This window comes from Agelaius tricolor, unplaced genomic scaffold (assembly GCF_023055355.1).
Source record: "Agelaius tricolor isolate 1412-34295 unplaced genomic scaffold, bAgeTri1.0.p SCAF_5, whole genome shotgun sequence".
NCBI classification, from domain to species: domain Eukaryota; kingdom Metazoa; phylum Chordata; class Aves; order Passeriformes; family Icteridae; genus Agelaius; species Agelaius tricolor.
The window spans coordinates 7,331,291-7,353,815 of NW_027269265.1; the positions used below are offsets into that span (position 1 = coordinate 7,331,291).

Consider the following 22,525-nt stretch of genomic DNA (forward strand, 5'->3'; position numbering starts at 1 on the left):
GGTGAAATGTCAGAGTTGCTATTATTCTACTTTACAGTGCTGCATAATTACTTGTAGTTTACAACAGGTAGTGGATTATTAATGAGTCTCTGAACACCATCTTTTCTGCTCTAAGTGCTCAGTGACAGAGGTCAGCATTCTGCTAAGAGCACAGGAAAAGGACTTAGGGTTTGGTTCGGTTTTAAATGCCTCAAAAAGTCCATGATGTTTATCTGTGACAGTGTCAAAGCAGAGAGACCTTTTAGTAATTTTCTCTTTGCAGAATGTTTAAATGCAGTGATTCTGTCAGCTCTCCTGCACCACAGCTGCACAGTCTTTGCTGAGTTTCCCAGTGGGTGAGATGATAACTCCTGGCTTCAGAGCTCATTCCCTCTGTTGTGTGAGGGATCAGAGAAGCCCACCTGATGTGTTTGCTTAAGAGCAGCCACAGTCCCTCTGTTGTGAATTAGCACTGGTGAAGGCTTGTGTTGAAATACTTCTGTGAGCACAGACAGATTGAGAATCCAAGTGTGTGACCAGATTTATAAGAATAAATTGCACATGACTGTATTTTGGTCAAACAAAAAGAAGGGAGTGTTAGTATCGCCTAATCTACTAGCAGGAAAAGCAAAGAAAGCCAAGTAACTGTTGGGGGACACATGAGAGGACCTTGGCAGAAGGTTAGAATGGTTAGGATGTTAAAACTTTCAGTAAATTCAACTGGACAAAAATCTTTGCAAAAGCAGCAGTTGTGTTTCATGGCTGCTGATTCTGTGTGTGATAAGTCCAAAGCAGCTTTTGTCCTTTCCCCAGGCTGCACCTGTGGGGTTCTGCTCTCTTGTCAAGTCCAGAAGCCTTCTCACAATGGGTGTCTCTTTACAGGTTCCCAGCAGGGAGAGGATGGACCCAGAGCCCCTGGAGATCCTGCACTCTGATGGTTTCAGCACATGCCAGCTGCCCCTTGCCCAACAGCCTTGGCACAATGGGCTCCAGCAGCCCCAGGTAGTGAATTCCCTTCCAGGTCAGGCTGCTCCATGTCCCCTGTGGGCTGGGGGACAGCTGCTCCTACACCTGCTGCAGTTTTCCCTGTGGGATCAACTCTGTCAAGTGCTGCTTTCAGCTGCCCATCTCCTCCAGGATGTGGGGAGTTTGTCAGGATGGAGAAAGGCCTCACCCCTAAAATCCCTTGTTCAAAAGTTTTAGTAATATAAAGCTAGGAGATTGGAGGGGTGGGTGATGCCATCTGAATCACTGTGAAACAAGGCAAGAGTCCTAGCTTTAAAACACTGATGTATCATGAAATCTGAATCTATACACTGATACTGTTTTTGAAGGTAAGTTTAAAACTAAAGTTTTGTGAACATATTCCCATGGGCTAACTCACTATGACTCCGAAGGTTGTTGTTAACACAATGTAAGAATCTTGTAATGTTCTGTAATTTGCTCTGCAAATTACTTCTATTTTGCTAACTGTAAATTAACTTTTGCCTTTTTCATGCTATTGGAAAAGAGCTGGAGAAAGTGGTCCAGCTTGAGCTGCTAAAATTGCTCACTTTTCACTCAACACTCTCCTTTTAACTAATGGAACTCAAACTCATATTTGAGCAAATCCCCATTTTCCCTTGCCTGCTTCTTTATGTAAGGATTGCAGTCAGTGGTGTTTAAATTTCTATATGTAATTTGTTTCTGGTTGGGTTTTGCTTTTAAAACTTTAGTTCAGGTAGAAATATATTTCATAAAAATGCATGTTTGCAGAAAATGGTTTGTTCTGTAGATTCATGTTCATACATAAACTGCATTTTATTCTGACAGATGTAGTCTTTTTTTCCTTTGCTAAATGATTTCACATAAAATGTGATTGAAAAAGCACAATCATCCCTTCAGATTATTACAGTTCACATAACTGTTCATGCTATTCTCTGTGCACAGGACCTGAAATTAAAAGCAGCTGAGCAGAAAAGCCTTATTGACTTTATTGAGTCGTGTGTGGAAAAAATGCAGCCACAGCTTGAGGACAGCGTGACTCCAAAATCAGAAGCCAGGTACAGAATAACACAAGCAGTTACCAGATTCAGTGATGTAAAACTGCCTAAACTTGCTGAAGTGGCACCCCTGGTTCTGTTCCTTGGTTCTGTGTGCCTCTAGAAGAAAAATGGCAGAAGCTTGGGGCTTCAATAGACCAGAGAAATGGAGGCTCATTTATGTGACAGCCTCTGAGCTGACTCCAGAGTTCAGAATCTTGCTAGCAGACATGACTGACACCTGCCATGAGCTAAATCAGGCCCATCTGTAGGCAGGTGGGGTCCCTCTGTTCACAGCCATGGCTCACAGATGCACAGGCACACCCAGCCAGTGTAAAGGCAGCAGCTTTGAAAAAGGGGACACCGGGATCAGGCACCTTCCAGCACAGAACCAGCACTTCCTACAGGACTGTACTCAGAGGTGGAGGCTGCCAGCAGCCTCTGGCATATTTCATGCAGAGGGGAAAGTCCAAGTTTATCAAAGCTTTGATTAATACTCATACATGCACTTCACTTTGCTTTTGAGGCATGAGCAAGAGAAACTAATCTTATACAAGAAACCTAGTTTTACTCTGCTTCAGTAATTGTCATTCTAACAATGTTTTCTCAACACAGCAATGGAGAATCTGACTCAAAGAGCAAGCAGGCTGATGCCACCTCAGCTCCAAAGGATCAAATGGGTAATAAATGGCAATATTTACAACAGGAACTCTCATCAAAGATGAAATCTCCTCTCTGCCAGCTTGTGGAACCTCAGGTTTGTTTAAGTTCCATAAAACACTCTGATAGTGTAGATAGCAATTAGTGTATCTTTCTGTCTCATAGTAGCATGGCTCTCCATCAGATAACTGAAATCTGTGCAAGGGTTCTCCAGAGGAGATTGTTACTGCACTGTGTTTTCATAATTGTCTTTTAATTTTACTTTGAGGTAAATGATGTCTCTGAAGTAGTGACTGCTGAGCACAGTGTGGGAGCACTTAGGTGAATCTCTGTGGTTAATTTTCAGAGTAGATGTTATCTGCTTACTCCTTCCAAGAGCATTGAGGCAGTTATCCAGCAAGCTCACAGCTGGTTCCCGTGGATGTGGGTGAAATCTCAGTTCCCACAAGTGAGAACATTTTGGTCAAAGCAAATCTCTGGCTTAAATTCTGTTTTGCCATTCACTGTTGTGTTCTCTCATTCTCACACATTAAAGAGATGTAGAGATCTAGAGTTTGAGTTGTGTGTATGTTCTGAAAAGACTGCAGACTTTTACTGCTTGGATAAAACTATAACTCCTGTTATTAACAGTTTTGTTCATACTAAATTAGAATTATTAGATTTTCTGTCCTCTGAAATTGCTGCAATACATGGAAGAATATCAGACATGTAAAAGGATAAATGTCAGCTTTGCCTCAGGGAAGACTTACCCTGCAGTGGGCAGTAGGGTTGTTGTAACCCAAACTTCAGCTGTAGCCCATAAAGCTGGGAATCAGAGACTCATTTTTCAGTCAAGCTCCCATCAAGGCATGGCCTGTCCAGCTTATGCCAGTGAAAAGGGAACCCTGCTATCCAGGTGCTTTATATCAGTGCCTTGAATCTTTTAATGCTTTTTGACAGCAGTGTTCTTGTGTTGCCCATAGCCTGTCTTCATTTGAGCTGTTCTGATTGCAATGTTCTTTTTCCAAATGTTAGATCACAACAAAGATGAACGTGCTGCCTCGAGGCACATTCTCAGGTGCAGGAACCCCAACTGTGGAAGAGCTGAAAACTTACACTGTCCAGCTGGGAGACCTGAGCCAGGAAGCAAATGTGGTGCATGCACAGGTAAAAATGGCATGTCCTAAGCATTGCAAAAAACCCCAGGGATTCTAGACACAGGACACTGCTTGGACACTGGGAAACAGCCAGTAATCCTATTACTGCAAATGGCATTCACTGTAGTGAGCTGTTGTGTTGTGTATGGGCTGTAATGTAGAAATAGGTTGAGGATTTTGAAAGGAAACATTCCAAATTTTCCACTATGATACTTCTGCCTGAGTCCAAAAGTTTGCTAGTGTGAGTAAAAATCCTCAAACTGGATAAAGCCGGATGGGAGCTGACAAGACAAACTTCTTGTGCTCATGCCTGAGATTAGGGACCTGTAAGAGCACAGCCACTGTCCAATACATAAAGGGTCATTGTCTCAGCTTTGGCCTTGACAGCTCTGAATGTTACATGCATGTATCCGAGTCTATCCCTCAGTATTTCATTAATTCCATTTTAGTGTTAGCTGAGCAAACATCTAACCTTGAGTGAATGAATCTTAGCCATGCCTTGGGTAAAAGTACTGAAAACTGTCTTGCATTTACCCAGGATAATGTGGCAGAGGAAGTCTCTTCCAATTTGGACAGAAAGTTGTTTGAGCTGCTTCTGGCAATCAGCCGGTGTTTGAACAACATGGAGGAGATGCTGAACACCTCCGTGCTCTCCACTGAAGAGGCAGCTGTGCAGCAGGCTCTCTATGAGGTAACTGCCCCAAATCCTTCAGGGAAGGAGAACCCCCAGTGGATTTCTGTTACAGGAGAATATATATGGCCTGGTATTTCCTCTCCATTCTGCTGGCTTTATTCAGGAATAATGCTGCCAAAGAATTTTGTATTGCACAGATTTGGGCCTGTTGTTTTTAATAATTATCAACTCAAGTCCTGCTTCCTCTTACAGGCAGGAGTCCTTGCACAGACCATTTTCATTTATTTTGCTTTTCTGTCAACCCTTTAGACTCTGTCTGTGGAGCTGCAAAAACTTCATGCTGATCTGAGTGATAAAAAGGATGATCTCCTGAAGTCCATCAGCTGCGCTGGTGGGAGCACAGATGTGTTCTGCGAGTGCTTTAACAACCTGCAGGCACGGCTGGAGCAAACTCAAGCTGCCACTGCTTCAAGGAGCAGCTCCATGAAAGCTGGGCTGGATCATAATAGCAATTACCTGGTACTCCACTGCCAAATGCACATCTTGTTTCACAGCATCTCTTAGGCTTGACAGTGTTAATGCATTTGGGTTACAGATGAGCAACCTCTAATGGGGTTTCTCTTTTCTCTTTTCTTTCTCTCTCTTTTCTCTCTTTTTTCTCTCTTTTCTTTCTCTTTTCTCTCTTTCTTTCTTTCTTTCTCTCTTTTCTCTCTCTTTCTTTCTCTCTCACCTCTCTTTTCTCTCTCTTTTCTCTCTCTTTTCTCTCTCTCTTTTCTCTCTCTCTCTCTTTCTCTCTCTTTCTCTCTCTTTCTCTCTCTCTCTTTCTCTCTCTCTTTCTCTCTCTCTCTCTCTCTCTCTCTCTCTCTTCTCTCTCTCTCTTCTCTCTCTCTCTTCTCTCTCTCTCTTCTCTCTCCACTACTTAAAACACTTGTCTTGGCCTCTCAAGAAGCAGATTAATTTTGCTGGTTGCAGTGCTGTTTGCAATGCTGATGACCACAGAGGCCTGGATCACAGTAGAAAATTTGCATGCAGAAAGTATGGAAGTAATCTGGGATGCCATGCAGGCTGAGCTGCAGGCTAAAGCAGTTTCTGTGTGTAGGGATGAGGCCAAGGGGGGTTTCATATGTTCTTTCAGCTGCTGTGTCCTCAGGAGAAGCAGGCTTCCTCCTTTGTGGTGCCATGTTTGACACTGGGCTATTTTTGTCAATGTGTTGGAGGTTGATTTGACCCCACTGCATTTACTGTTCCTTTAGATTTTGTGCCACAGAAGCAGAAGCTATAGTTGCACACATTTTCCTTCTTTTGTTCTTTGTTGGAAAAGCAGATAGTGAGAAGCTTTTCTTTAGATTCTTCTGATGTGCTAAATCTAAAACTATTGCTGGAAAATATTCAGATCAGGTCTTTAGTCTGAACTAAGGAAGGAAGAGTCTGCTCTTTGAAATACAACATGCAGTGTCCAGCAAAACTCGAGTGTGCTCATCATCTGCAAGTCATCCTGGCCCTTTACTGCTGAATAATAAAGCAGTCCTTTTGAGGAACACTGGGATGTTGTCTCCAAACAGCCACAGAACTGGTCTTGCAATGTTTATTTATGCAGAATCCATAAAGCTCCATCAGTCCCCAGTAATGGGCTCATTTTCCCATTTTCAGAAGAGAATAATTTGATTCTCTTACCAGTTTCCCAGATTTTTACAGTCACAGAGGATCATTGTGACAGAGTAATCTGCTTCTTACATACTACACAGACTCAGAATTTCCCCTGTCCAATTTCTGCTTTAAGCCCATAATGCATATGCTTTATTTTGGTGGAGTTTTTTTGTTTGTTTGTTTAAGAGGAAAAAAAAAAAAGTGTTTGTTTAAAGAGGTAATAATTTTGTTTGCTGTGTAATTTTGTCTGCTCATTACTATGCTCCTGTTAATGTGATATATTTCTGATGTTTGTTTCTTTTGCAGAATCAAACCAGGCTCCTCTATGATCAGTTAACTGAGAAAAAAGCTGCTCTGCAACAATGCTTGAATGAACTACGTGGACATACTGTTTCTGAACAGCTCCAGGTAATTTTATTTGAAGGAAATGAGAGGTTTTACAGCATTAGCTCTTATTTCCAGCCTTCTGCAATTTGTGAAGTTTCATAATTTCTAAAGTTTGAGTCTAACTTGGGTTTTTAAAATTGGAAAAGGAGAGAGTTCAGTATTTGCCATATTCACCACCACCCCCTTTTTTTTTTTTTTTTAACTACACCCCAGTCCATACTCAGACCTAATTCCAGACATTTTAGTGGTTGGAGTGGAGGAACCAGTCTCTCCTCAACCTCCCAGAGCAAATACCCACCATGCTATGGCAGGGAAGAAAAAGAGCTACACATGTTATACCTTTTCTTATTGCCTATCTACCTTTTCTTTGTGGGAATAGCACTCTGGTATTTCCATCTTCTCCTGCAGCATTTATGAGCACTTTATCATATGGATTTTGACCAGTTAAGCTATTTCCTTTGATCTTTATTGGAATTAGCAGAAAATTAAAAATTAACAGACTGCATGTCCTCCTCAGAATGGTCATTGGCCATTTACCTACTTATTACCAAAGCAGGGAAGGTATTCTGAAGCTTTCTTTGTACAGGCTCATAACCTTGCTTAGAGGCATAATTTTCTGCCAGACTGGGAGCTGTGTTCCCTGCTAAATTCCCTAGCAAGGACTGGCTATATTCTGTTAGGTATAGGAATGCCAGAAGTACATAGCTTTCCTTCCTTCAGAGGGATCCTGTCTCAATCCCTGAGTGTTTCTGATTCATAAGAAAAACCTGTTTTCTGAGTCCATGATTCCTTTTAATGGCTGCTCTTGATTTAGTAAATGGAAAGGCATGTTGAATGTTGTCCTGAGACACCTGACCTGATTTCCCTGGCTGTGCTGTGTGAACACAGTAAGTTATGCCATGGTTTGTCCATTTAGTTTATAAACTCATTGGATTTTCTGAAGTGCTAGCACAGGAGAGATCCAGCCACCAGTGATAATGGAAAGTTTATTGGAATGGAACTCTTCCTAACAGTTAATTTTGTCCTTCACCCAGAAAATTGATGACTGTGCTGTGGAGCTGCAAAACTTTGAAAACCAAGTAGCAAAATTGAGAGGCCATGGAGAAAGATTGCAGTTACCTATCACCTTAATCCAGGAAGCTTATAAATTAGAGGTAAGTAAGAGCACAGTACAGTTTCCACTTACTCAGCAAGGTTTGACTCTTCTGAGCAATGCATTTGCAACATCAAAAGGCTGATGGTTATTTTGTATTCTGTGAGTTTGTGTGATTCATTTCTCTCCTTCATGGATCACTGCACAGTGTTTGCATTTTTAGGATGTTCTGGATGACATGTGGGGGATTCTGAAAGCAAAGTATGTGGAGCTGAACTCCCCTGCCATCAGTGAAAGCCAGTATGAGGACTTGCTTCATGGGTTTGCAGAGCTGGTAGCTATTGGAAGAGAGAAGATGGCACAAGATCCAAAGCACCTAACAAAGAGCAGAGCAGCTCTGCAGTCTCACCTGAAAAATCACAAGGTATGAGGTGTTGTTCACAGCACTGCTCAGGTCAGCATAGCAAGGAGAACTGTGTTCTGGGTCTGGTTTCTCTCCAGTGTAGTGGAGGAGAGTGACTGGCTCATAGCAAAGGGGAGGGACTGGTGTATGTGCAGAAAACAAAGACAAGTTTTTCAGTAGACCAGAATAGTACCAGTTTTGGTGATAAATTGCTATTTCTGCTTGCCTCAGAACACATAGCTGTGTAAGGAAAACACGTTTTTCTTATAGTTATCCCAAAGGATTACTGTGTCCTGCCTACTACTTAAGCCTTAGAACTCCTGCTGTGGGAGTGTGATCTCTCTTAGAGAGCAAGCTGAAACTTGGGGTTTTTTTACAGGATTTTTTCCACAACCTCATGACACGTATGGCTTACATGGAAGCGTTTTCCAAGAGAGTGAGTCCTTCTGTCCTGCAAAAGAGAGAGGAATTCTGGAGAGAGCTGGTGAATGAGGTCAAACTGCTGGAGCAGAAGGCCTGCCAGTATGGTATACACTTAGAGAGCCTGCTAAAGGTAATAAATCAAAAGACACTCAAGAGTAAAACCTAGAGGGAAGGAGAAAAGGTGCATCTGGGGCAGCTCTTGTCCTACCAGTGATTCTTTGGCTAGTAGTTGTCCTTTTCTGATTCCACTGGACAGCAACAGTAAAAAAAAAGGCAAAAAATAAGCAAAAAAAGAAAGGGAAAAAATACCAGCACCACTTTAAAATAAAACCTAAAAAATTTAACCAATAACCTCAGAGCATCCCTAGAGAATAAAAAATTGCCTACACCACTTAAAAATAAGAATCCTTAAAGATTTTGGAGAATGCATAATTAATTCATCTTAGGTGAAATCATGTCTCACTTTGATATTTACATATTATTCACTTATTTTTGTGTTATGTTTCATTAAAGCAAGAGCTGCTGATGTTTTAGAAGGCATTAAGGCCTGACTCTGGTGCATTAAAATACAAATGGATGTGTGCTGTGTTAACAATTCAATGTATTTTTTAGGATTGGGTGGTATTTGATGAGGAATGCCTGGTTTTCAATAAGGAGTTAGAAGCACTTGCCTCTGCTTTGCCTTCTGTCAGTTTGGTTGAAGAAACTGAAGAAAGATTAATGGAAAGGATTGCACTTCTAGAGGTATTTATGTGTTTGTCACTGCTCTTCTTTAGGCATCAGTAGAACTGGCAAAAAATATTTAATTAGTATATGAGGAGATGATTTGCAGGGCACTGCCTCATCTCCTCAGCTGTGTGTGGATGCAAGCTCAAAACTGACTTTTAAAAGTAGGGGAAGATTGGGCTGCTAATTTCAGCCAGGGGGCTACAAATGTATTTTAGTGGGAGTAATGACTATAACTACTTCATAACTCAGTCTTCAAAGGAAAGTATTTCAGGTAAGATGGGTGTTGTGCAGGCTCCATGGATCCCAAGGACAGCAAGTGCCACTTCTCTGTAATTCAGAAATTGTTTTCATGCCACAGTGTAAAACCTGTGGAAAAGGACAATCAACTTAGTGCTTTCAAATATCTGGAAATACCAAATATTTGAACTCTTACTGTAACACTGGTTGCAGCTGCATCTCTGATGACAGAGCTACATCTTTATTTACAATCTCAGCTCCAGCTGAAAATATTTTATCAATGTTTTAAGCACATTTAAATATAAGGATATGAAAGCATTTATGGTTGTTTTATAAAATTAAGAAGAAAGGTTTGAAGTAACCTCAGTGATGTATTTTCAGAGAGTGCTCTGCATTCCTCACAGGTGTGACCTTTCTCAGTTTTCAGAGGACATCCTCTGTTACAATTTTTTAAATTAATAAGTGTTTAAAAAAAGCAAATTAATGAGTGTTCAATAAATGATTAACAAGTTTAATAAAGGGAAAAAGTGCTATAATGATTTAATCTAGTTGACTGCAGGAAAGACATCACTGGACATTCCCAGGAAAATCTGAGCTACAGTAAAGCCTTTGTAATAAATCAACTGCAGATGTTTACAGTCATAGTGGCCTTCTGGTGCTTTTGATTCCTGTTGCACTGAGACAAGAGAAATGCAAAATTTGCACAGCCATTGATGTGAAGTTGCCTGGTTTTCCTTGGCTTTTTATATTCTTCACTAGCTCTTCACTCTTAAGTCTTTGTTTGTCTTTAAAGACTTCAGAAATAAAGCCATAAAGCTTTAGAAGATGTTTTGTGCAGGGTGAAACTGTGGAGCTTCACAGTTTCAAAAACAGAGCAGAATTAAATTCTCTAGGGCTTAATTCCTGTGACAGAAATACCCCCAGACCTTTGTTTTCTACTTAACGACTTCATTGTCCACTCTTCATTTCTCCCTGCCACCATTATTCAATAATTATCCCAGCTGTTTCCTTCAAAACAGTGGTAACATTTTTAAAAAATAGGATAGAGCCTGAAGGAGGAACAATAACTTTGAGGAGCCTGGGAAGACAATTTTATGGTGGGAGCAGTCATATGTTTGGACAGTGCAGCCAGATCTGATAGAGAGTGTTTGTCCATTGCCTGAGGTCTTCAGGTGTCAGAAAAATCCATCAAACCATAACACAATCATTCTGATAATGCATAAAAGTATGTTGAGATTTGTCTTGACCTACCCAGAGGAACCAACCAAACAAAAAACAAACAAGCCCACAAAAACCTGTGTCACTTTTGCATGTAATGAATTTCAGATTCCTGTCATTTGGAAAATAAAATACATTACAGAGGAAATGATTAAGAAGTTAGAACAAGTGATATGTGTTCTTCTAGTTGTGTTTTGTGTCTTTAAAATGTTCCTGTTTTGCAAACTTCCCATATTCTGACAGAAAATCAAAAGCAGTGTTGATGAAAAGCATGCCAGGCTGTACCAGATGGTGAAGGAAGGGAAGAAATTGCTGACTGCTGTGAACTGTCCCGAAATAAGAAGCCAGATTGGGAAGCTGGAAGAGCAGTGGCTGTCTTTAACCAAAAAAGTTGGCCATGAACTACACCGACTTCAAACATTACTGAAACTCCTGGTCAGGTGGGTCCAACACATCAAAACAGTTTGAAGTATGAGCTAGACATTAGTTTGTGATTTTTTTATAGATGTCAGCTGAAGCCATGCTTCTGCAGGGTTATGCAGCAGCAGAGGTGCCAGAATAGCACAGAGAAGACAACTTAGAGGGTGAGAAATGTATCCCAGCCTCAGCTAGAAATGTGTTTCTGTGTTTTGTTTCCTCCTGTAGCTACAACAGAGACTCAGAGGAATTGATGAAATGGTTGGATTCTGCTCAGCAGAGAATGAATTTTTGGAAGGAGCAGTCTCTCAATGTGTCACAAGATCTTGCCACCATCAGGGACAACATCAGCAGTTTGTTTGTAAGTCATTTCTGCTTCCAGCTTTAGATAAGACATTGTGAATTCTGGTGAAAATGACCCTTTTGAGAGGTTGTTTTTGTTTGCTGTGCCCTTGAGCCACCCACATAATCAGCACTGAGTGGCTGTGTGCCCCAAAGCCACTCAACAGCTGACCCTGGAGTGTGGGCTCAGGGTACAGGAGTGAAGGTGGTCAGCCAAAGTCAGGAAAGAGGAACATGCTGAATTACATTTCATGTCTTTGCCTGCTCCCCTTGGATGGCTAGCCAGGAGGTTCAGCCCCAGCGTGAGGCCAGACAGAAGCAACAGTGCAGAGGGGGAAGGAAAAGGCTCATGAAGGTTGGCTGGTAGATGTGAGCTGGCCAGAGGTCTGAGGAATGGGGTTGCTCCCTGAACCTCTGTGTGAAGTGGGGATCAGGATAATCTCAATTGCTCTGGGAACAAAAGGTGGCATTCAGCATTGTATATCAAGGTGGGCAAAAAAATGATTTATCTGCCAAAACATGTTTAGATTTTCTGGTCTTTGCTATCTTGATAAAATCTTTTTGTTGAGGCATTTCATCCTGTGAAAATATGGCTTGTCTTCATTTCAATAGATATATATATATATTTACCCTCTCTTAAATTTTTCCTGTGCACCTCAGACATTTTCTAAGGAAGTTGATGAAAAATCTTCCCTGAAGTCATCAGTGGTGAGCACTGCCAGCCAGCTCCTCCACGTGAAGCAAGCTGATACTGCAGCACTTAGGTCATCCTTGGCAAAATTTGAGCAAAAATGGGGAGAACTGATTACACAGCTCCCAGCCATCCAAGAAAAGCTTCACCAGGTGAGTGAGAAACTCTGCTGCCATCTCTCAGTTCAAGCTAAATAATTATGTTAAAATGCTGCTGCTAGAATTCAGTTGACTTTTTCTGAATTAGCTGTGCCATGCTTTCAGAATAAGCCCAATATTGTACTGCAGTTTAATATTACTGTGTTCTTCCTGGGCTGTTTTACATATATTCATTATCTTTATGATTTTGCATGGAAGCCTGTTACTTAAAATTAGAAAGAATTACTCAAAATTAAAAAGAATTTTATTTCAGATTCATGAATTCTAGAACTGAAGTCATTTGCCTCTCTGGAGCTCACTTTCAAGTTCATGCCCCAATAATGCGATTATAGTGCCTGAGCCTTTCTAAAAATAGAAATGCCATTTTCCTTGGTATTTCTAACAAGTAGAGTGTAGAGGATTCATGATATGCTTTACTTCAGCTTCAGATGGAAAAGCTTTCATCACGAGAAGCTATTGCTGAACTAATGGCCTGGCTGGACCATGTGGAACAGCAGCAGGAACGTGAGGAGCCATTAAAGTCACAAGGCAGTGCTGCCCAGGTCAAGACCCTCCTTCAGAAGTACAAGGTAAATGGGAAACTGTGAGTCCAGGCCTGCTGTGAAAAGGATGGAAGCAGCCTACAGGCACTGTCATACCCTTCCCCTTGCTCTCAAGAGGGTTCCTCAGTCTGAAACGTGCTGTATCCTCCTTTACACAACCTTATGCTTCCATGACACACAAACCACTGCCTGTTCTGCAATACAGCTACTGCCTGCTGGGCTGTAATCTCCTTTTCTCATGCTGTCCCATCTGTCTCATCTGTTCTCTCTCTTGCATTTAGATGGTAAAATGTGATGGGCAGGAAAGCTTTCCTTCCTTAGGAGGACAGACTCTGTGTTTGTGCTGTGTTCTAGTCTGTCTTTTTAACAAGGAATACCCTAATGGAGCTCCATAACCTGAATCCATTTATCTAGGGAACAGGGGGTTTGAATATTATGGGTCATCAAAAGAAATCACCTGCTAGGAAAGAGGGACAAGATGAACATCCCTGCAGGGAGAGAGAGAGGCTGCAGCAGACTCTTGGCACTGTTCAGATGTCAGATCATGAGTGGCAGATGCTGATTGCTCCAGCCACAGGGAGGACTCATGCTGTGTACTCCAGGGATGCCAGGGAGCCCAGCCTCAGGGCATGAATCCCCACAGAGCCCTGTTTACCTCTGCCCCTTCTCTGGGCTCAGACAGGCTGACAATTCTCAGTCTGCAGCTGCAGCCACTTTGGTGCTGCTTGTAAGGCAAGTGCCAATGCAAACATTTCTTTCCAAGTGCCTTGGTATAGCACATAGATAACATTTTGGTCTCTATCAGTTGGATTTGGCAGTTGGGACATGTAGGTGAGGTGCTGTTCTTAACACTTTGGATATTTAGAGGTGGGTTTGTAGGTGTATCTTTTGCACTTGTCAGCAAGGTGGGGTTGTGTGTGCTGAGAAGAAAGCTGGGATGATGGTCACAAATTCCCAGAGGGAAGCAGCTGTGGCTACTGTGGTGACTTTTCCCTGGTGACTTTTCTGAGCACTACTGGATAAATACGGAGCCTTTCCTGCTCTCTTCTGATACCCTCTGAAATAAAAAGACATTCCCTTATGTTTTCACTTTGCATGTAGTTTCTCACTTCGCTCTCTGCGCAAGAGATGCTGATGCTGGAGGACACTTTTTCCTCCCAGATATTCTGATATTTTATTCTGATATCAGACGTTTTGTTAAAAAGAGTAGAATCTCATACTTCATTTTCCTGTGAGTTGCAGGAGTGTGGGAAAGCCTTGGTCTTGGCCTAATCTGGGCCCATGGCAGTGTGATGGTTTTGTCCAGTGGATTAAGTACAGGGTCTGGCACCCCTGGGTTTTATTCCCTGCTCCATCTCTAGCCTGTTTTTACTTTGAACTAACCACGTAATGATAGAGATTTTCTGCAGAAATTTCAGTGGATGGAAACAGCTACACAAATACAGAATGGTAAAATTTGAGAATTATTCCTACAGACAAGTCTCTTTCAGGTCATGATTCAAACAAAGCCATCAATGACCCACTCCCACACCTTGAAGCATCATTGGAACCACTCTGATTAAAACCACAGAACTGATTGGTTTATATTTTTGTTCTTTCTCTTTTTTCCCCTGCAGGAATACATGATGGAAATGAACTTTAAGCAGTGGATGGTAGATTTTGTTAACCAGTCCCTGCTGCAGATGAGCACCTGTGACGTGGAGAGCAAGCGCTACGAAAGGACAGAGTTTGCCGAGTGCCTGGGTGAGATGAACCTGCGGTGGCACCGCCTGCAGGCAGCCCTCAACAGAAAGGTTGGATTGAGTTCCCATGGCTTTCTCTCTTACAGCTCTGGTTTTGCCTGTGCCACTGCTCTGTATTAGGGATATGTCAAGCTACCAGCAGTTTTCCTGTTGTAGCAGTTGGATTTGTGCAAACAGTGATTATTAAGTAAGTGGCGTTGACAGCTACGTTCAGATGGAGACATATGAACCCCCTGGACAAGGCACAGCAGGGATTCCCAGCCCTGCTCCAGCCCTCCTGGGTCACTGGAAATGGGTTCCTCTGTCAGTGTCCTCCTCCTGCAGTAGTTAAATGTTTTCCCAATGCAGTGCTTTGAAGGTCAGCAGCTGATGGAGTCAGTATACATGCAGAATTTTCCTATCAGCACATAGTCTTGTTTCTCTGGAGAAAATCTGTTTCAGGAAGTGCCTCAGAATTATTCTATTCTAGTGAGGCTAGAAATAATCCATGCATCCAGAATTAGATGCTGCTGCATATGTGCCTCAATGCCCAGAAAAGCTGGTGTGACTCATGATATGGAAAAGATGTGGGGGAGCTTAGAATCCCAAAATGCAACCATGAGGCTGCTGGAATGAATCCCTCTACCAACACATTTCTCTTTCATCTCTGTGTCTCAATTTATACAGCTTTGGGGGAAGCTGGCTGTTCTGAATCCAGACACAAAGACTTCTGGTCAGATGAAAAATTGCCAATGTTTTTTAGTTCAGAAAGTCTTCCAGAAACATTTTTAAGTGGAAATTCTATTTCCCGTACATTAAAAATTCCCATGATGAAATTTCAGTTTTGTTGGGGAAAAGGTTATCTTCTCTACCATTTTCATGAAATTCAATTCTAGGATTTAATGGATCTTCAGAGCCAAGACTGAAGATAGGAAACTTGAGGTCCCTTTCTTATTAGTAGCTTTGTTGGTGGGTTTTAGTGAGAATGAGATTTTTCAGACTCCATAGGAATGTGTCCACATAGCCCAGGGTCCCCCAACTTGTCAGGTCTCCCAGCTCCAGAGCACACACTGCCTTGTTTCTTCCAAAGGAAAAGGTCAGATGCTAAAGAACCTGCAAAACATTTTAGGTTTTTCTTTCAAAGTATTTTCTCTAAAGAGTATTTTCAGTATGGATTTTGTAATGTCTAATTTTGTCATGGAAGGCAAAGCCCTGTTTCTGCCCACTTGGAGGTTTAAGTAAGTTAAAACATTTCCGTAACTTTCAGATACAAGACCTGGAACACATTTTGGAGGATATTACTGAGAATGAGAACAAAGCCCAGACTCTGCACAACTGGCTGGAAGCTCAGAGTGACCGACTGAGATCCTTACAGACCCCAGCAAGCCTGATCTCTGCACAGAACACCTTAGATGATTGCAAGGTAAAGCATGACATGAGTGGTGTTACTGTAAAAGCCCTATTTAGCCCACCTTGCTGAATCCAGACTAAGGAACTGCACAGATTTTAACAGAAAGAAATGTGAAGGAAGTTGCCATTTCCCAGAAGAATTCTCCAGTGTCATTTTAATTAAACCATGTTGCATTCAGGTGATAAAGAGCCAGAACCATTTTTAATGTGAGTGGCTATTCTGTGGTTTTTTTCCACCAATTGAAGATGCATCTGCTGTTGCTTTGTGGTATTTGGAGTATTGTGCAGCAATATTGTATTCTGAGATACTTCCAATAGAAGTAGTTCTCAGTTCAGCAGAGCCATGGCAGAAATTATGAATTCCATTAGTTTGAAGAGCTCTGTGATGGAAGTGTCATGGAAACTATTCAGTCCCATTTGGACAAATAGCAACCCTCTCTACTTCTGCCCTAGACTGTAGTGTAGTCTCTCTGCAGCAGCCTCAAGGATCTGAGTGTCCTTTGTTATATTTTTCTAGGCATCAGATCCCTCAAAATTAATACAGGTGGCAGCCAGCTAGTAACTGGTTCCTGTTACTCTGACAGTCTGCTGTTTTCATTCAGTACAGTGTTCCCTCTCTATTTTTTAACACAGAATATTTGTTCTTTCATTGCCATGGTTACATCTCTCTCTTGTAGTAGGCTGCTTTTATTGTCTGGAGTGCTCTGTTACACACTGAGTTACTTGCATCTCTGAAATGTGTGGAGGGGCCAGAATAAAAGAAAGGCACAAGGGTAGCTTGGTCTAAACACTCCCCTGCTCAGAGCAACACACACTGCTAGGATACAGGTGGCTAAAATGTTTCATTAAAATTCATTTGGTCAATAAAAATGAGGTCCAAATTCAAAAATGTTTTGGGGACAATGAATGAGAAGTGAAAAAAGTCATAGTTTAAAGTGTAGCATTATAGGAAAATGTTGTGGCCCATTGTGGGTATGGATAGTTCCTCACATTGTAAAGAGCCCCCTGCTGAACTTTCCCCAGCATATCAAGTCTCTCATAATCTTGCTGGTTGTGCTGGGGAAGGAGTCCCAGGTATCTCCATACATAGGAGATTGTTCTCACTTGATTTCACTGGAGTTGATTTCAGTGGAATTTCTGCCATGGAGGTCCCTCTGAGGGAAGGGACAAACTGAAAATAACTTTCCAGAAGTTGTTAGGATGTCAGGGACTCGCTCATTGCAAAACCAGTTCCTGTCTTACCTTTGCATGACTGAAGAATTGCACAAAATTGATTTTAAAGTAGGAATGTTTACCTAAGCTCCTCACACAGAAGTTTTTTTTTTTTTTATGATCTCATTAAAAGATCTTGCTTATCTTCTTTTTTCCATTATTAGGAGCTAGAAAATCAACTCACGGCTAAATCCAAAACTCTTGATGAGCTCAAACAGAGTTTGGCTTCAAATGGTAGTGCAGAACAAACCCCAGAAGCTCAGTCTCTGAGGATAGCTGAGCTGTGTGAAATGAAGGACAGCATTGTAAACCAGGTAAAAGCCTTGCTTGTGTTCAGGTTTCCTGCACTGCATGTTCTGACTACCAATGTCATTAATCTTCTTCATGGGATGGCAGGAGCTGGTACAAAAAAGATGCAAAGTATTCCTTACTCTTTACCTTCCTAAGAATTCCAATTTTAAGTCTTTACTGTAAGGTGAATTAATGTATTTCCAAAGTTGAGAGAGAAAAATTAGTCTGATTTTGAAGCAGTTTGGGTACAAGAGGAGGAGGAACAGATCCCCATCTGCAGCTTAAGAAAATAGAGAAAGAGCTCTGCTATTTTTCTGTCAAGCTGCAAATAGAAACCTTAAACTTTCTTACTGCATCTCCTTCTCTTTCATACTCAGTTCTTTCTCTTTTGTAGTGCAACTGGTGGAAGCTGCCTACTCTGGCCCTGTTCTCACTGCAGCTTTTCCACCTCCCTGTTACTCTTTCATCCACACACCAGGGTGGCTTTTGCCATCATCAAATCCTGTGTAGTTTCCAGTTGCTTCAAGGAGAGCTTGGCAGATGGGTTTCCCATGCAAACTGACTCCCCAGCAGTTTGTATTTATAGTCACAATATCTTTATAATTGGAGCTGATCTTTTTTTTAATGTGGATGTAATTCATAGGTGCAGGAGAGATAATAACGAACACATTTAAAGATTTGAATCTGTGATAATAAATAACCACATACTGTAGAGAATTATACATGATGGAGTAGTAGTGTTTCTAGTTAAGATTGCTTTTACACTTTTTATTACAGATTCCTTGCTTTTTTCCCTCAGAACTTTGTGAAAGCTGAACCCTTTTGCTTGAACTCTTCCACAGGAGATGTTGATCCAGTATTGATCTGCTGCTTCTTGGTTTAGGTTTCAGCAGAAAGGATGTGACTGTTTCTTACCAAGAAAGCAGGAAAATTTATGTTTATGTACATGATGAAAGCTTTTCCTTCTGATGTGTAGCTGGGGGTAGAAATTGGCAGGATTGACAGACAGCCTGGTGCTTTTTCTCTTCTTACAGTCGCTGTGGGTCATGTCAATTTTGGGGATTTTATGACTAAAGTACCGAAGTTGCAAACTGCAGGTTGTTCTTGGGGCTGAGCTCTCTGTGTGTGCAGTGAAAGAGCAAGTGCAGGTTCCTTCCCACGGGTGACTGCTCACATCAGAGCCAGGCAGAGATTTCTAATACAGGGCTAAGGAGATGGAATACCTTGATTAAATTGTCCGTGGGTTGAGCTCAAGCCTGTGAGTCTGGGGCCCTGAGACATTTCCCGGGAACGATGCCTTTCCATCTTCCTTGTGTGGGCAGTAATTAGCTACAGGCTACAAAAAGCAATTAGAGATTCCTCCCACTTGTACCATGATTCAAAAGAGAATAGGGATGATTAATCCACCAGCCTGTATGTGCCTAAAACTCGGGTACCAGGATAAAATTATCTATGCAGTGTATTTAGGGTGAACTACGGCGTGAACATTTTTTCATCTTCCATTTTGTGCCTGCATAGTCAGAACCAAAATCTGGCATCTGGCTTTTGTCAGGTCTCATGGAGATGTGGTTGTATGTCTGCCTGGTTTTTATGCTTTTCTCCAAGCATGACTCAAAACAGGTATTGAACTAGGTGAATGTTCTGTCTAACCCAGGACATGCCTTATGTACTTCCCTGAAACAGAAGGATAAAAATGATGGAAGGAGGATTGTGGTTTTGTGTTGGCAGTGTCTAGGAGCCTCTGGCAAATGGAAGCCATGCCTGCCCCTTGTAGATTAGACAACTGTAATAATGAAAGAGACAGAAAATAAAGGGGATATCCATCATTAATGAAAGGGACAGAAAATAAAGGGAATATCAGTCATTTAATTTTGTATGAAAATCCTGAACTTGCTAGCCTGGGGTCCAGGTGGGCCTGCATTATTAGAGCACAATGGCATAAGAGGGATTACAGCTCTCAGAGTATTGCAGTAGTGGCTTCTTCCATGCAAACCAATTTCTGTTCAAATTGTCCTTGAAAGGAAACTTGATCTCTGGATCAAACTATCTGCTTCCTAAGAAGATTAAGGCTTTCAACTTCCTCTCACTTCAGGTTGATTTTGGCAGGAAGAAATAAGCAGTTCATTATTTCAGTACTTCCTGGGGCATTCTGACAGAATACTGCCACCTTGACCTCCAGTGAAATTTTGATTTCCAGCAAATTCTTATGCTTCACTCTAGATACGGTTTTTGAAGTCTGCATAATTCCTTACAAAAAGTATAGTAAAATACTCCAACTTCTTGTGGATTGTCATGGATTGAGCATTGAGTTTAGATTTCTAAGTCAATTTAAAGGTGATTTATATGTCAGGACTACCCAAGAAATATTAACAAAAATGGTTTGTCTGCAGGTTGCACAGCTGAAGGCCTCAATGGAGTCAATACTGGAGCAGTGGAGAGCATATGATGAAATTTATGCAGAAGTCAGCTTGATGACAACAAGATATTTGTACTGCATAGACCAGTGCAAACCTTCTGAGGAAGAAGCTTCATTGGAAGCTTTGAAAAAACAGGTCAAAACTCTCCAGGTAAAGTTGTCTTATTTCTGTACTTTCTTCTTTCCCTTTAGGCAAACAAACTCCATTGAAAAAAAGACAAAAAAATTATCTGAGCAACTTTGTCTTTCTTATAATGACACTGAAGTTAGTGCAATATTGCTATTTTTTATCTCCAGAGGCACTTAGACTTCTTATTTTATGTAGTGCATAAGTTCAACTTGAGTGCAGTTTAGGTACAAGGTTCAAGAAAAAAGCCCACCAAGTCTTTTCCTCCCTTGCACCTTGTATTGATGCTGAGCCTGGCATTTCTGCTTGCTCCAGCACCAGTCCAACTCTTCTGTCACCCTCCAGAGAGCTGGAGTCTCCTGCACAGCCTCTGAATGAGTCAGAATGCCAGACATAAATGCTCTGGATCCTCCTGCTGCTCTGCTTGGCTGTTACAGAGTCCAAGTGGAGCATCTGGATTAGGCTGTTAGGCTGGCCCTGGGTCTGGGCATTTCACAGCTCTGGCTAAAATCCCCTTTCCTGGCTCTAAATGAGTGTTGAAAGGCTGTGCAAGCACTGCCTCTTTTCCTGTAAACAAGGCCTGAATTGGGGTTTTATGGAGTTGTATCAGAAGTGGTGCAGGACAGACTGAGGCTGTGAGTGCTGGGTATGGGACTCTTGGCAGTAAACCCTGCACAAGTGCTTCCCACCCTCACCTGGGCTCATGTTATAAATAAAAGGAACTGGGCACCTTCTCACCTCCTTCCTTCAATCATGTTTACTTTTAACCTGGAGCAGTTCACAAATATGCTGTAATGGCTGTATCAGGAGAGGGAGCTTGCAGCTGAGGGCAGGAGATATCAAGCCAGCTTTACTGCCAGTAGAAACAGTGGCTTAAAATAAAAGCACTTTTGGTTTCTAGCAAATGAATTTATTCAGTTCAGAGGTGTGGGTTTGCTAAATGAGCTTTTTCTTTAACAGCCAATAAATTATCTCAGTTCAAAACAGGCCTCCTGAATTTTTTTTTTCCTATTTCACCTTTCTTAGCTTCCTGATTTTTAAGAATTGGTGTTACATTTTCTGCAAACATTTTAATCTGTGCTGCAGAAGTATGGCATTATTGCTGCCCTATCCATACTAATCTATAGGGGAAGTTACACTTAGGTCATTTATCCCCCACAATTAATTGCAATAATCCATTCTGCAGGCTCTTCAAGATGAATCAGAGAGCAGTGAAGAAAGTTGGGCCAAGCTCCAGGCTGCTGCCAGTAACCTGAAGAAGAGCTGTTCTCCCTCCTTTGCAGAGATTATTGACCAGAAGTGCATGGAGGCACACACTAGGTAAGCCTGCAAAATCAGACCCCAGTTATTAGAATTCAAAAAAACCCCAAGTTTTTGAGGCAGGACTCAACATCTGTCAGATTTTCAAATCTATACTAATGCATCTCACCTGTGTAAGGGCATCTGTGTGAGGAGTAGAGTCACAGAATCATGGAATGGTTTGGGTTGGAAAGGACCTTAAAGATCATCCAGTTTCAACCCCCCTGCCATGAAAAGGGACACCTTCCACCAGACCAGATTTCTCCAAGCCCCATCCATCCTTGAACACTTCCAGGGATGGGGAATTTCTTGTACCTTTTACCTGCATGCTTTTCATGTGGTGGGTCCCACAGCACAAACTGTGGCTTTCAGGAACATGGGTGTGGATGCAAAGCAGCTCCCTCAGGAATCCTATGCCAAATCACATTCTGCAGGAGAACCTACTGGGAAAACACTCTTAATCTTTTGATATTTTGGCAGGTGGAACTCAGTAAGTGAAGACATCACAGATCAGCTGCGGGCAGCACAGGCAGCTCTGCAGCTCTGGGAGCCCTTTGAGGCTCTGTGCTCTGAGACAGCAGCCAAGTTACAGCAGTACAGCCAGCAGTGTGCTCAGCTCTTGGATGCTCACCTGCCTGAGGAGAACTCCATAGAAACCCTGGAGCAGAGGATACAGGAGATGAAGGTACACGAAGTTTCTGCTGCTGAGTACAAACCAAGATTTATTTTTGAGAAACAAGGCAAAAGAATACCAGCAATCCAGTCAGTGGAAAAGATAAAATCTGTGGGTTTCTTCCATGAACAGGCACCTTTGTATTTTCTTTAAGCACTTTGACCAGAGACCAAACCAGAGCCAAACCAAAATATGGTGAGAAAAGAGCAGAAGGGAGTCATATTCCATCTCTGCCACTTCCTGCTCTACACAAAAGATCAGGCCTGTGTTGGAAGGAATCACTGAAAGAAAAATTATTTACCTTATGGGGAGGAGGAATAATATCTACAAGAACAATAGCTGAGGGAAAAAAGAGCAGTTTTCCTGAGCACATCATCATCCTGAACTCTTCCACAGCCTTCAAATTGTTTTTAATTGGATTTGGTGCTGTGTTCTGGTCTGGTGTGATGAGTTCTCAGATTCCTGAGCTAGTTCGATTACTCTAAATGCTTTTGACTTTGGGCAAATGAGATCTGATGCTGAGACCACACAGCACATTGGACTCTATCAGGCAGCAAAGCTGTCATTAGGTTCTGACATTCTTGGTTTCTTCAGACTGTGATAAAGAAATATAATAATCCTTATGTCAGGACAGAGCAGTGATTCATTGTGCTTTATGA

At 41.8% G+C, this 22,525-nt stretch overlaps 1 protein-coding gene across 1 annotated transcript in view; it reads left to right on the top strand.

Annotated features, from left to right (window-relative positions):
• SYNE2 (spectrin repeat containing nuclear envelope protein 2) overlaps positions 1-22,525 on the top strand; it is a 159,082-nt gene that overhangs the window by 88,041 nt on the left and 48,516 nt on the right. The window contains exons 69-89 of the mRNA XM_071426258.1: positions 862-981; positions 1,909-2,021; positions 2,616-2,757; positions 3,675-3,806; positions 4,335-4,487; positions 4,740-4,949; positions 6,384-6,485; positions 7,499-7,618; positions 7,781-7,981; positions 8,340-8,513; positions 8,996-9,127; positions 10,811-11,007; positions 11,213-11,345; positions 11,987-12,169; positions 12,598-12,744; positions 14,334-14,510; positions 15,706-15,861; positions 17,225-17,374; positions 19,742-19,918; positions 21,081-21,214; positions 21,674-21,878. Of these exons, the coding sequence (XP_071282359.1) occupies positions 862-981; positions 1,909-2,021; positions 2,616-2,757; positions 3,675-3,806; positions 4,335-4,487; positions 4,740-4,949; positions 6,384-6,485; positions 7,499-7,618; positions 7,781-7,981; positions 8,340-8,513; positions 8,996-9,127; positions 10,811-11,007; positions 11,213-11,345; positions 11,987-12,169; positions 12,598-12,744; positions 14,334-14,510; positions 15,706-15,861; positions 17,225-17,374; positions 19,742-19,918; positions 21,081-21,214; positions 21,674-21,878 (3,258 nt within the window). The remainder of the gene's footprint in view (positions 1-861; positions 982-1,908; positions 2,022-2,615; positions 2,758-3,674; positions 3,807-4,334; positions 4,488-4,739; positions 4,950-6,383; positions 6,486-7,498; positions 7,619-7,780; positions 7,982-8,339; positions 8,514-8,995; positions 9,128-10,810; positions 11,008-11,212; positions 11,346-11,986; positions 12,170-12,597; positions 12,745-14,333; positions 14,511-15,705; positions 15,862-17,224; positions 17,375-19,741; positions 19,919-21,080; positions 21,215-21,673; positions 21,879-22,525) is intronic.